We start from the raw sequence: 14383 nt of genomic DNA, 5'->3' as shown, positions 1-14383 counted from the left end.
CTTCTTGACTGCAGGCCTTAAAGATAGATATAATTTCTTATTCATCACAAAGTATGCCAATAGTAGATAGATAAATATTACCATATTAATTATATTGCTATATATTATAGCATATTCAATATTAGTGTTGTATTATTATTACAAACAGTAGGTTAGATAAATATTTATTAGATTAATGTGTCTCAGTTATCTATTGCAATGTAACACACTATCCCAAATCTTAGTAGATTAAAATAAGAGCCACTTTGTTTTATTGCTCACAATTTGATGATTTTGGCAGGGCTCAGCAGGGCAGTTTCTCTCTGCTGCATGCACCATCAGCTGCAGCTCCTTGACTGGGGCCATAGGATCCACTTGCCAGGTGGCACACTCACATCCTCACTCGTGCTGCAGATTGGCAGAGATGGCTGATGCCTGGGCTCTGGTAGGATTATGAGGCAGCTGGACTCGTCTCCCTCTCTGCACATTCTCATGTCCCCACTGCTCCACGTGGCCACTCTGTATGGTTTCTCCATGTTAGCTGGACTCCAGGAGTGTAGCTAGACTTCTTAATGTTTGTTAAGGGTTCTAAAAGCATGAAAAGACAGCTGTTAGGACATCATATAGCTTAGGTGGAGAACTGGCATAGGGCCACTTCCACTGCACCCTGTTGGTTGAAGCCAGATTCACTGTGGAAGGGGACTACGCATGGCTGGGAATACCGGCAGGCATGGATGGTTGATCCATCCTTGGAAACTAGCTAATCCCAAATGAATAAATGAACACAATCATTAAAGAACCCTTCAGGTTTGAGGGAGAATGTTTAAGAAGGTACTACGTAAAGCCATACCTAGCTAGAATATGTGTGTGCGTGTGTGTGTGTGTGTGTGTGTGTGTGTATATATATATATAGCATATATATATATAGCAGATACACACACACACACACACATATATATAAATGGTATCCCAGGAGGTTACATACAAGGTGAAAATATAGTAGAGAAACACATGGACATAGGCCATGTCCAATTCCATAAAACACAACATCACATCATATCACACAGTTAAGCTTATAAAACATTATTGATTCTGTTTCCCAGAACAGAAAGTTTTCATAGGCTTTATGATCATGAAATCAGATGGAACAATCAGAAGGAATTTGAATAATCAGGGACAATGGACTTTATTAAGTCATGGCTGTTAGAAGACTTCTTTTTGGCTTTTTGAAGAATTCTAGATCATTATCACTCATAGAAGCCAGCAGGAGAAAGCCCCTTATAAAATGTCTTATATTTTTCGGCATCTGTGCTGTCTTTTTCAGAACATAGGCATAAGGAACTCTTCTGGGTAAGTTACACTGTCTATATTTATTAATATATTTATTAATACATACATGCACACACACACGTATATATAAGCAACTTTTGTTTAAGTTAAAACTGCATTGTGGGAAATATTTTTAGTGAATCATGATATATGTCCATATGATAGAGTTAGTATTTCTGATGCTATTTTAACCACTTATAGTTGCCACTGTGAGAGGAGAAATGCATTAACAAGAAACACTTTCACAGGAAGGGCTCTGGCACAGTTATCTGAAACTTCACTGCATAAATTGCTGAGGGAGCAGCAAAGAAAGGAGAACTTGCCCCTTTCTTTGGCTGTTTTAGCACCCACACATGCGGTTATGCAGTGGCCTTTGGCTTGCCTTAGAAATTCGTAGATCATTATCCAGAAGTTCTGCTGTTAGAAAGACTCCGGCCGACATCATGTCCCTTCCATTTCTGGCCTGGTGTTAGTGCTGCACCTCATCAGCAAGAAGGTGCAGTTGTGTGACTACAACAGAGGGCAGCAGCACTCTTGGGCAAGGGTCTGCCATAGACAAGGGCACCCTGCTGGCCCATATCCACAGACCTCATTAGAAGAGTTTGGTGAGATGTCCGTGTGTCTGCCCAGGAAGCCTACCTGGATGTGGGCTTCCAGAAAGAACTGGCAACCATGTGGAAGCTGGTCCCTTCACTTGGCATATATCAAATAAAATCATTCTCTGACCCACTCCCCAGACACCTTTCGTACATAGCTTAAAAATGGAAGACTTTGGCCGGGCGCGGTGCTTCACGCCTATAATCCCAGCACTTTGGGAGCCTGAGGCGAGCGGATCACGAGGTCAGGAGATCGAGACCATCTTGGCTAACACGGTGGAACCCCGTCTCTACTAAAAATACAAAAATTAGCCTGGCGTGGTGGCGGGCGCCTGTAATCCCAGCTACTCAGGAGGCTGAGGCAGGAGAATGGCGTGAACCTGGGAGGCGGAGCTTGCAGTGAGCCGAGATTGCGCCACAGCACTCCAGCCTGGGCGACAGAGCAAGTCTCCGTCTCAAAAAAAAAAAAAAAAAAGAAAGAAAGAAAGAAATAGACCCTTACATATACATATCCTCAAATATACAACCACAACCAGTCAATTATAAATCTCACCCCTTGACAAGCATGAATTGCACATGAAACTCTTGAAGAGATCTTAGACTGAAAATACTGCAATAAATGCTGATAATGGCCTCTTCAAATTATCCAAAATTATTAGCAACTTAAATATTCACTTTCCTGATATGAGGATGATAATGAGAAAATACAGATAATAACTATTATAAAAAGTTAAAATATTCATCATGGATGAGTGAAGGTTGTCCAGTGTGCACATACCATCACTGGTAATATTTATTTAGAGCTAGCTTCTTGCCAGGGACTGCACAAACCTTTTTATAGGTATTCTCTTCTTAGATCTTCATAATCTGGTGAAGTATACATTATTATGATCACCATTTTACAGGTGAGGTTAAGTAATGTGCCCAAGGTTACATAGATAGTAAGTAGATTCTAACTCTGGCTGCCATATTACCCTTGGGAACACTCCAAATCTCCCACCATACTTGTATGCACACACACACACACGTACACATGTGCATACACATCTAGTCAGCATTCTTATAGTTTTACTGAAGCAAGCATTGTTTGTATAGCATCCCCATTATCTCTTGTTGGTTGTGGTTTTCAATTGCCACCACTCTTTAAATTAATAACTTTGTAATAAATTTGTGGAATTACTATTAGGTTTCAGTTTCATTGATTATTTTGTTCGCACACATTGCTGTGTTACTTTAATTACTAATTTGTTTCATAATGTTTTGTTATCGTTGAATTTTTCCTCTGGCAAAGTGAGATACTTGGGATGGGTGGATGTGGGGTCTCTTGCTTCACTTAAGGAAAAGTATTCAATTAAACCATGCACGCATCTGTGTCGTATGCAGTGAGGCTGGCATAACTGCTGTCTCTCCCTGCTGTGGGTGTTTTTAACATTTTTTATGAAATTTTCTTTTTTTATGAATTTTTCATTTTTTATGAAATTTCTTTCCTTTAAACTTGAAAAATCTTTATCTGTAACAGATCTAGTTCTAGTTGACCCTTCGTCATGTTTTATTAAGTCTTTTCAAGCTTAAAAATCTCTTGGAGTCTCCTTAAACTCCATCAGGACTCTGGAGGAGTTAGGAAGCCAGTGGAGAAAGTTTTCTGGAGCTAAACCCTCAGTGCTTCCTCAGTCCTTCCCTTCCACCTGCATACTCACTCGTATGCACGGCACACTTGCTCACACAGACGTGCACACACTCACAAACAGACGCATACACTCACATAGACAATGCATACACACAGAGGCATAAATACACAGAAATACCCATACACACAGATACTCAGACACACTCAGTCGCTCACACAGATGTGTGCACAGTCACATACAGACATATACACTCACAAATTTATAGCCAGACACACGTACTCACAGAGAGTTGTTTAATGGAAACCGAGTTTCAGTTTTGCAAGACAGAAACATTCTGGAGTTGGTCATACAATACCATAAATAGCCTTAACACTACTGAATTGTACACTGAACAATGGTTAAGATTATAAATTGTATGTGTATTTTACCACAATTAAAAATAATTTTTTTAAAAGACAGAGATATTCACTGTAAGTTGGTGGGTGCATTAGTTAAATCTTTCTTTCCTAAGGCAAGAACAGCTTTCTTCCATTTGCCTGCCATGACGTGAGGCAGCCCCCAGCAATCCATCACTGCTCCTCGGGAAGGTAGATTACAGGTGATTGTAGATCCCTGGCAAGAGTGGGCTATGCCCAGGGAAGCCAAAGCAAAGAGAAAACTCCTGCCATGTGGAGCTGTCCCTGGCATGGGTTTTTATCTCTCCTGAAAGAAGAAGGAAAAGAGGCTGTTGGAGGCATGGTCCTGTCTTAGATCCCATGCCCTATTGTGGTGGAAACTGCGATGATGCTTTATAAATTCCTTTTAAAATGTCATTGCCAGACTTTGTGAAAACTCTTGTGAGGCTTCGAAAAATATGTGTATGGATACTGAGGGCCACTTGCCTTCCCCCACTGCTCACTACTGTGGCTAGAACCTGACTACAAACTGCCCACCCAGCCTCCCTTCCATCCTCTCCCCCAGGACACCTCCATCTGGAGTGGAAAGTTTTCTCCAGCTCCTACAGGATCAAGGGCAGTGGAGGAGAAAGACTCTCCCAAGAGATGAACTTGGGTTATTCATGTCAGAGGGTCTGGCATCTTTGAACAAGGCCAGTTGTTATTAATATATCTACTCACCTCCCTCCGGAATTACATCTATAACCAACAAAATCCAGGTCTTGTTCAGCTGGAAAAAACCAGCAGCGTCCAGACATGACTGGGTTTTTTTGTTTGTTTGAGATGTGAAGTTTTGCATGTAAATCAAATAGAGTTTGCCAGAAAATTCATTGCCTGAGCAAATACGGTCTGCTCCTTGGGTATTGCCAAGTAGGAGAAAGATGGTTTGTCTGGAGAGACTGCAGAGAAAAGTGTCAATATCATAGAAATGAAAACTCAGAATTAAAGGATCAAGGTAAGGGGATCCGGAATTCCTCCTCCCACGTATTTTCTGTTTACTCACAAGTCCCAAAGTTTGCTATATATTTCTGACAGACGCCGGGATCCCAAAGTGACGTGTTTAGGAATTTTCACCCCGCTTCTTGGGGAGGCAATGGGGTGACCCCTTCAGCCGCAGAAGAGTGAGAAGGTATGCCCAGGCCCGTGCAGCCAGAGGGAGTTCACATCTCCTTGGAGGTCTCATGCTGAGCTGGTAAGGCCAAGAAAGTAGGGACAGAACTGGATTACCCTTGTGACGTTCTCAATGGAGTCTCCTCGTGCTCCAGGCCTATTGACATCTCATGTGAGGGACTGGCCATGCCACGACGAAAGAGCACAGTGTGTTGTGGCAGTCCTGGAACTGTTTGCCCAGAGAGCCTTTCCTAACCCTTTCCCTGTACGGATGCAGAAAAGAGTTAACATAGCAAACCTGAAACTGGCTTAGAAAGCCCTACTTGCAAGATTGGCCCTTGTCTGGAATCTGGGAACTTGGACTTCAGGAGTCTTCCCACTGTTCCCTAACTGAGAAGTGGGGCTGGCTGGGTCTAAACTGTACAAAAATTGTGGCTCATGCTCGACACCTGCTTCCTTCAGGGAGTCTGGAAAATGGCTGTGAGTTGGGTAGAGGGTTCCTATGTGACCAGACCCCCATAAACACCCTGAGCAATGAGCCTCTGGTGAGCATCCCTGGCAGATGACATTACATAAGTGTTGCAACTCATTGCCAGGGTTGGGAGGCACAGCCCATGTGCCTTGATTAGGACAGGAGTTTTGGAAACTTCTGCCTGGTCCTCTGGACTTTCCCAAGTGCCTTTTCTCTGCTGATTTGGATTTGTATCTTTTCGTCATGATTTATCGTGTAGAATGTATAATATATGTCCATTTGTATCTGATCATAGCCATGTGGGTGGCCGAGTCTGGTGAGTCCTCCTAGTGAATCATAGAACCTGGGAGTAGCCTTGGGGCCCCCAACACAGGAGTGGTGGGGCTAACTTTGCAGGCGGTATTTTCCAGAGTCCTTTGTCAACTGATTCTAGTGGAGTTCAGCAAAATGGCAGACAAGGGAGGGAGAGGGAGCGGGAAGAAAGGGACAAGCTAGGATAATTCTTCCCTCCCCCTTGACCTTAGACAGTGTTTCTTGGAATTATGGGACCTAAAGCTCCCACCAGACAGGACCACACGGTTCCAGTGCCTGACCCACCCTCAGCCCTCCCACTACGACGACACCAACTCCTCTTTGCTGTTGCTAATTGTGGAGTTGACTCACCTTCTCCTGTTTGGTTTCTTGTCTCTTCTCTCACCTGTGTAACCAATCCCCTGCCTTAAATTCCTTCTTTTAGAAAGACCTAAAGTGGTTTTTGTTTCCCTGGATGAACCCCATTTGTTACATTCCTTAGATATTTACATGGTTCCACCTCCATGCCAGGCAAGGGGCATTCAGAAATAAAAGACACCATCCCATCCTTAAGGACCTCAGAGCCTATGTGCCTGTGGAAGTTGCATCCCTAGCACAGTTCAAGATTCATTGTGTGACCAGAAACCTTTGTTCTGATGTCTCAGCCATATAACCATGAGGAAATGCCCTGTAAAATGAATGGGCTTCAACCACATTTTAGGGCTTGGTGCCTTGGACACATTTTTATCAACTTTGTTTAGCACAAGGAAAGCCATTGCATTTATGATGCTTTTGAGGTTAGTGGTTTGGGGAAGTCAGAAAGCCAACCACTGTGTGTGTATGTTCACACAGCCAATAATTAGTCTAAGGCCAAAAGTGACACCGTGGAGGTGGTTGTGAGGGTGACAATCCTGTTCTGAATGCACAACTCAACTCCAAGTCCTGGGGGTACCTGGCATCTGCGTAACCTCATCTGAAGGGTACAAGGGTGGCTGCTCATCCTCCAACCCTACATGGGTGAGGTTATCTTGGAATTCTGCACACTCAGATTTGATGTTTGCCAGGAGAACTACGAGAATATGATAGTTAGGGATTGGGGGAGGGTTTAAAAAAATACTGAGGTGACCTGAAATTGTATGAATGCTGAGGGGAAGCAGTGCTAGACATCTTTAGGGTCTTTCTCTAGCACTCAGCAAGGAATGTGGCAAAGATGGCCTTTGGATAGTTAAGTGGTCAGCAGCCTCTCTCCAGTGAACTCTGGCTGGAGTCCCTACCTTTTTGTAGTCTAGTGCGGGTACAACCAAGGAAACAGAAAATGATCATGCAGTTTGAGGAGCACTACAACAAGGCAAACTCCTTGCAAGACATCTGGGGAGTCAGTGGAGGGAGACTGGGCAGGGAAGAAAGATGGCAGAGGAAGATGGTAGGCAAGAAAGATGGAAGCCAAATGGCAGAAGCTTAGTGATGAAGAGAGGAGAAACAACAGTGGAAGGTGGGGAGGGTAGATTGGTGTTGGGGGAGGTTTTTTTAAAATACTGGAGACCTCAAATTGTATGAGTGCTGAGGGAAAGAGCAGTGCTAGAGACAGGGTCCAGCTTGTATAGGGCCTTGTCAGTTTCAGCTTGCAATCTATCCAAAAAGCAAAGAGAAGTAGCCATATAAGGCCTTTGTGCAAATAATTTGATTTCGGATTTTAGCCCTGAAATGCTCATTCTGACTGCACTGTAGAGAATGGACTGGAAAGGGGTACATACAAGGGTAGATTCAAGGGCTGTTTAAGAGGTAGGATGGAAAATATTTGCTCAAGGATCGGATTTGATGATTGAGGGAGAGAAAAAAGGAAGCCTCAAGAATGATGCCCATGCGTCTGGTGTGCCACCTGCGTGCAAAGTGATGGTATTCATTGAGGTAGGGAACTCCTGAGATGCACCAGGTTTTCAGGGAAAGTGATATATCTCATGGTAGACATGATGAGTGTGTGTTGTCACTGGGATGTGAGAAATGAGGATGGCCAGTAGGCACTTAGATAGTGGAGTCTGCAATTCTGGAAGAGATCCTGGCTAAAGACCCAGATTTGGGAAGTGTCAGGATATAGATGGAATTTGAAAACAATGGGAGTTCCTGAGACAATCGAGGAATATTGCGCTGCACTGGAGGAAACTGCAGCGTGTTCAATGTCAAGGAGGCCTAGGAAAAATACCTTCAAAGAGAGTTCAATGCTTCCAATAGGTCAGGTAAATAAGAACTGAATCCTGTCTTTTGGCCTGAGCACAGGTCTTGGTGACCGTGACCTCCACTTTCAGTAGATGAGGCGGAAGCCAGATGGCAGAAACTTAGTGATGAAGGGGAGGAGAGGAGGAGTAACAGCAGGAGGGGGGACATAGGTTGGGGGAGGTTTTTAAAAAAATACTGAAGAGATCTGAAATTGCATGAATGCTGAGAAGACACAGTATTAGCAAGCAGGAGCTTGAAGCTACAAGAGGAAGAGTGGATAAGAGTCACAGCAAAGCCCCGGAGACACAGCAAAGCCCTGGAGAACAAGGCAGCATACAAGCCTGGTTTGGAGATGCAGAGGGAGGAGGGACCTTTCCAACTTCAGTAACAAGAAGAAAGAGGAAAAGATGGATAAGGTTGCAGGTGGGTTCATAGATTGGTAGCAGAAAATTGAGAGAATTTCTAACCAATGGCATCTTTTTTTTTTCTTCTCTATAACGTTGGGAGATTGAGTGGCAGGGTCAGAAATCTCAAGACAGTAAAGAAGGTTAGAAATAGCCATGTTTGACTGGGTGCAGTGGCTCACGCCTGTAATCCCAACACTTTGGGAAGCCAAGGAGGGTGGATCACCTGAGGTCAGAAGTTCGAGACCAGCCTGGCCAACATGGTAAAGCCCCATCTCTACTAAAAATACAAAAATTTTGTATTTTTAGACATCTGGGTGTCTAAAAATTTTTAGACATTTTTAGACATGCATGGTGGCATGCACCTGTAGTACTTGGGAGGCTGAGGCAGGAGAATCACTTGAACCCGGGAGGTGGAGGTTGCACTCCAGCCTTTGCAACAGAGCAAGACTCCATCTGAAAGATAGAAAGAAAGAAAGAAAAAGAAAGAAAGAAAAGAAAGAAAGAGTAAAAGAAAAAATTAAAATTTTAGGGGGAAAATTTTCTCTCTCTCTAACTGTTGAACATGCACTGAAATGATTTTCAGAGAAAACCAAGTGTTATTTTCTAATCTGCATGGCACTATTACAGATGTTTACTCATCTTCCTTGGGGCTAGGCATCCCATTCCTGCAGGAAGTCTTGTGGTTAGGCGGTGGCCGTGGCTCTGGGATGATTCAGGAATGCAGACCATGCCTTATTTGCACAGGAGGGACACGTTGCTCTCACTGCATGCATGGTCACAACTGTCTGTGTGACCTGTCTGTGGGAGGGCAGACCCCCCTCCTGCCAAGCCACAGTAGCAGCCTACCTGCCAGGCAAAAGCATTCCTTTGTAAAGGAGACCCTCCCAGACCCTCTGACCAAAGGGGACGGGTGGGGACTTCCTGGCACTGCAGGGCCCCTTGCCTGGTACTCCCAGCAACTGGTGGGGGGGGGGGGGGCAGATCTAGGGGTGGGGATGTGGAGGAGAAGCCGGAATGGGAAATTGCGAGTCAGAGGGGTAAGTGGGAGAGAAGGGGGCACCTGCCGGGATAACAGGCCAGATGAAGTAAATAGAAAATCTTCAGAGCTCCCTTACTGGCTCCAGCTGTGGAGAAGGGGGAGGAGAAAACCCTGTGGGACAGGGGAGGAGGGTGAGGGCTCCTCTTAGGAAGTTATTTAAGAGCCAACTGCGTTGTCTTTCCGGAGTCCGTTTGAGGAAGTCCCCGAGGCGCACGGAGCAAGCCCACGCGAGGGCACCTCTGGAGGGCAGCGCCTGCAGGTAAGCCGCCGCCCCTGCATCCTGTGAGCCAGGGCCCGCTGCGTCCACCTTCTGCACCTCGTTTGCTGGTTGAACCAGCAAGCGGCTTGCTCTGGGCCCTGTAGCGCCGGTCACAGGCAGCTCCACTTGCCCAATCCTGGCTTCCCGCCACCAACCCCGCACCTGCCCAGCCCAGCTTCTGAGCGGGACTTCGCTCAGGCTCTCCTGAAGCTCTCCTGAAGCCCTTGCTTGCTTAGAATGCCACCAAATGGGGATGGGGGAGTTGGAGGTGCTTCCCCGAGGGACAAGCCCCCTTTCCTCAGGGAGCAGATTATGGAGCTGGAACCCAAAAGGTGGAGGGAGTGGGGCCAAGCAAGAACGGCCTGCTAGGCTGGAACCCCGCCGGCTTGGCTCCCCACTCCTGCGCATCGCCTTCCTCCATCCCAATTTGGAGCTGAACTTCAGCCACTTCTCCTCCTTAGACCCGCCCAGGAGCGAGGGCTCCTGCCCGCCGCACTCACCCAGCCAGGCGTGCACCTGGGGCTCCCCCCTTCTCCCCCTTAGCAGCACACTGTTCTGCACCCCTAGAAATGCCACAGCCTACCTTCAGTATTTCCCACCAGAGAATGGCTCTCTCAGCCTTCTCCCTATCATTAACCCTTTTTCTCTCTTCTCCCCCCCTTCCCCCCTCAGCTCACCAGTGACTGTAAATATATTTATCTATACTTATGGATACCTATTCACACCTTATGCATCCAAACACTCCTGTTTCCTTCTCAGACCAAACACCTTCGGCGTGGTTGTCTTTTCTCCAGCATGTTGTTAGTGCTCCACATGTCTCTGGAACCATCTCTCTACTCTGGTGGCCTCTGTAATGGGGACTCTTCATCTCCTGGGGGTGTGCCTGGTTTTTGAAAATAGCCAAGTCGCCAGGAGTCATGACTGGGTAATCCAGGGGATCAAGGGGGGAAGCTTCACTGGGCCCAGAAACAAAGTCCCCCTTCATTTGGTCATTTGGTCAACAAGTACTTATTGGGCACAGACCGTCAGGTGTGTGTTGTTTAAACTGGCTCAGTGCCTGCACAAGCTCCAAGGGAAGGGGAAGCAGGCTTGGGGAATGCGAAATGTTGGCAACCCTGACTTCCTAAGCCTATCGATAGCCCTATTTAAAATTGCATGCCCAGCCTCTCCACCTCCTTATCCTCCTCCATGTGGCTCTGTTTCCAAAGCAGTTCCTACCTCCTCACCCCTAAATGGATTTACTTACGGCTCTTCTTGGGCTCCACCCTAACCCTATCAGACTATAATCTATCAGAGCAAAAATTCTGTTTTGTTCTCTGATGTATCCCATGTACCTAGATCACAGCCTGGCATGTCGTAGGCCCTCAATAAATATTGGTTGAATTGAATTGCAAATGTACATGCTTTAGAAGACAACATTTATCTGGACATGGTTGTGTGCATTTATTCTTAAAAGTGACTTATAATCTCATAAATCTGTACGAAATGAACATAGATACAGCACATGCATATAACAGGAAACATGTCTTGCGAAGATGCTGCTGTAGGATTATGGAGGGTGGGGGAATCTGGGTCTCCAAAAATCTTTTAATTTTTATATTTCTTTGAATAAGCCCCTTTTCTTCTGCTTTCCTTATGTTTTGACACATACAAAATCTCCCCCAAGATCCTTGGGGAACTGTATTCCATCATTAGACTAATCCTTGCTGTCACTTCTCAGTTTTTATTTATGCAAACCGCAAAATGTGTTGCTCAAGTGCTATCACACACAGATATGTCTGTTTCTCTATTTTGGAATCCTTATCTCAAATGTTACTCATGTTACATGCCTTTTCTGTTGTCTTCCTTTTTTTTTTTCTGAAGGACCTTGTAAAGTCAAGAATGTCAGAAACTTCCAGGACTGCCTTTGGAGGCAGGAGAGCAGTTCCACCCAATAACTCTAACGCAGCGGAAGATGACCTGCCCACAGTGGAGCTTCAGGGCCTGGTGCCCCGGGGCGTCAACCTGCAAGGTATGAGCATACCCCCGCCCCCCACCGCTCTGGGTCCAGGCATAGCCGGGCCCTGGCCCCTCTTCCTTGCAGGTAAACATCCTCTGTCTCCACTGGGGTTCCCACAAAAGGAAGCCCCCTGCCAATCTCTGGTTTTATAAAGGAAGGAAGCAAAAGCTTTCTTTTAAGTGGTGAAAGCACCAGAGACCCAGAGCCTTGTCCCAGTTCTGCCACTTACTGACCTTGTAACCTCAGGGAAGTTGCTTTGTCTTTCTGCCTGTCAACTATTTCCTCTACAAAACCAGAGTGCTGGATTAGCTAGGGCCTCTTCCAGCCCTACTGCTCAATGCTTTAGAGAATTTTCTCTAGCTGGAATATTCCACTTCCAAAATATTGTGGCTGTTTTGATTGTCTGGCTTGCACCTCCTTCCTTCTCCCTCCTCCCTCCTCCATCCATTGCTGTGAATTTCAGAGCTGGGGAGAAGTGCCAGACTCTGACAGTAATAGAGATAGAAGCCCTCTATTTCTCTCCAGAGCAGCCTGGTGAGCTGGCAAGGCAAACTGCTTCCCCAGCCTCTTGCCTCCGCCTGGTCCCTAGAAACCTGTTCCGGGTACAGCAGCCGGCAGCTGACCTCCTCTCAGCCCCGTCAGTGGTGACAAGGCCCAGGTGCCAGCACTGGTTTGGTGATACAGACATCATTCCCCTGGGCCATGGCAGGGACATTCAGACTCATGTCCCTGAGTGGCACTGAGCAGGGAGCCTTTTTAGTCAATAGCATTCATGCACCAAAATCCAATTTTACTCCTAAGGGTGTTCTGTGCTGGGTTTCACTGGGGATAAACACCCATTTGCTGGGATGGGTGAGCATGGTCATGCTGGAGCTGTGTGGTCGATTCCCCTCGTTAGAAGGAGACCAATGCCTGAAAGCCCAGATTGATGCAGCTCTCCATACAGCAAAGGGAAAGGGGAAGTGCAGTTTATCCAGCAAGCCAGACACCTGCCCAGGTGTTGTGGACTGGTGTCATTGTGTTACTGTCACACTAGATGATTTGATATCAAATAGTGAAATCAGGGAGGTATCCAGTACCATCCAAGTTTGGGAAAGGAAGTTCACAGAACAGAAGGGCATCTTCAGTCAGGTGGCAGAGTTTGAGGGCCTAAGATGAACTTGTAGTTCTGAAGTCTGTCTCCCAGCTGGGTGCCACTCTCTAAAACCCCACCTTGACAGCCACAGAACTGAGTTTAAGAGGACTTGCTAATCAATGAATCCTCATCCCCATGTTATAGATTAGGAAATAGAGGCTGAAGGTAAGCAGTTGATATTCACTGCTTGCCCAGTCTACGAGTCTTTTTAAGAATGCAAATAAAATCGAAAAGCCTACAGATACCAAATTATTAAGCAGGTTGCCTTTGTGTATTCCATCTTCTAGCAAAATTCCCCTGTGGCACAAAAGACTCTGGGCCCCTGGAAAGGGGGTGTAGGCACTGGAAGAAGTGGGCAGTAAGAACAGGAGGAGTAATGACACAGCCGCCCTCGCCACTTGAGGAGTCAGGACACAGCCACCCTTGCCAGGATTGGGAAAAACGGGAACCTCTGCAAAGGCAGTGCAGGGAAGCAGAGAGCAGAGGCAGAAGACCTGGCTTCCTGTTCCATATCTGCCACTTCTTGCTCACTCTGGGAAAGTCATATAGGTGCCCAAGCCTCAGTTTCTCCATCAGCAAAAAGGAAGCAATGCCTACTTCACAGATTGTCACGAGCATCTAGTGAGCACTGTCTGTGATCAAGTCTGACCCACAGCACGTGACCAATAAGTAAGTGTTCACTGACTGGGAATGTGCAACTTATCATACCCCAGCAAGGTCAGGAAAACACTCCAGGGAATACTTGTTCCTATGGGGAATATGTACGACCTGTAGCCTCCATAAATCTGACATCTGAACAAAATGCTGCTAGTGAGACATTAAAACTGTCAGAGAACATGTGCAGGTAGGCCAATTAAGAAAAGAAAATCTGGGATTACTGCTTTTGTTGATTTCTGGAGGCAGAGGTGGGGAGCAGCACAACTGAATTACTCTGAAAAAATCAGTCATTATTTACTTAGCAGACATATGCGTCCACAACCCAAGTGACATTCTGGGATATCCATTAGAGGCACCGGCATACGAATATGAATGTCCAGTGACTGTAGAATGAATGAACAAACAGTCAATCACTTGTGAATTGAATGACTCATAGCTCTAGTGGCATTATAATTTATTATTAATAACGAGCTCCAGATTTCATATATATGCGTTCATTTAATATTTTTCACAGACAAGATAAGTGTTACATGCTCTGGGGATATGGTTTCTGAAGCCCAGAATCATGACAGCAAGTCCCAGATGAGAAGGACGGGAAAAAAACTATATATATATAAAAATATATATATTTGTGTGTGTGTATATACACACACACACACACACACACACACACACCACACCAGCACACAAACCATCTGAGCAAGGAGGTCTATCTCCTGGTTACCTTTTGCATTTCAGATTTATATTTAATTGTTCTAAAAGCAGGTTTTCTGGCACTATATATCAAGTTTTCTCCAAGTCACTAAGGGACGAAATTTGCTAAGCGACTAAACC

The 14383-nt window shown here is 45.7% G+C and overlaps 1 protein-coding gene across 1 annotated transcript in view; it reads left to right on the top strand.

Moving 5' to 3' along the window:
- Positions 1-9659: 9659 nt before the first annotated feature.
- F13A1 (coagulation factor XIII A chain) overlaps positions 9660-14383 on the top strand; it is a 183987-nt gene continuing 179263 nt past the window's right edge. Inside the window, exons 1-2 of the mRNA XM_030817263.1 lie at positions 9660-9758; positions 11622-11769. Of these exons, the coding sequence (XP_030673123.1) occupies positions 11640-11769 (130 nt within the window). The 5' untranslated portion in view covers positions 9660-9758; positions 11622-11639. The remainder of the gene's footprint in view (positions 9759-11621; positions 11770-14383) is intronic.

Source organism: Nomascus leucogenys, chromosome 8, assembly GCF_006542625.1.
Source record: "Nomascus leucogenys isolate Asia chromosome 8, Asia_NLE_v1, whole genome shotgun sequence".
NCBI lineage: Eukaryota > Metazoa > Chordata > Mammalia > Primates > Hylobatidae > Nomascus > Nomascus leucogenys.
This window is presented reverse-complemented; position numbering and strand designations above follow the sequence as displayed.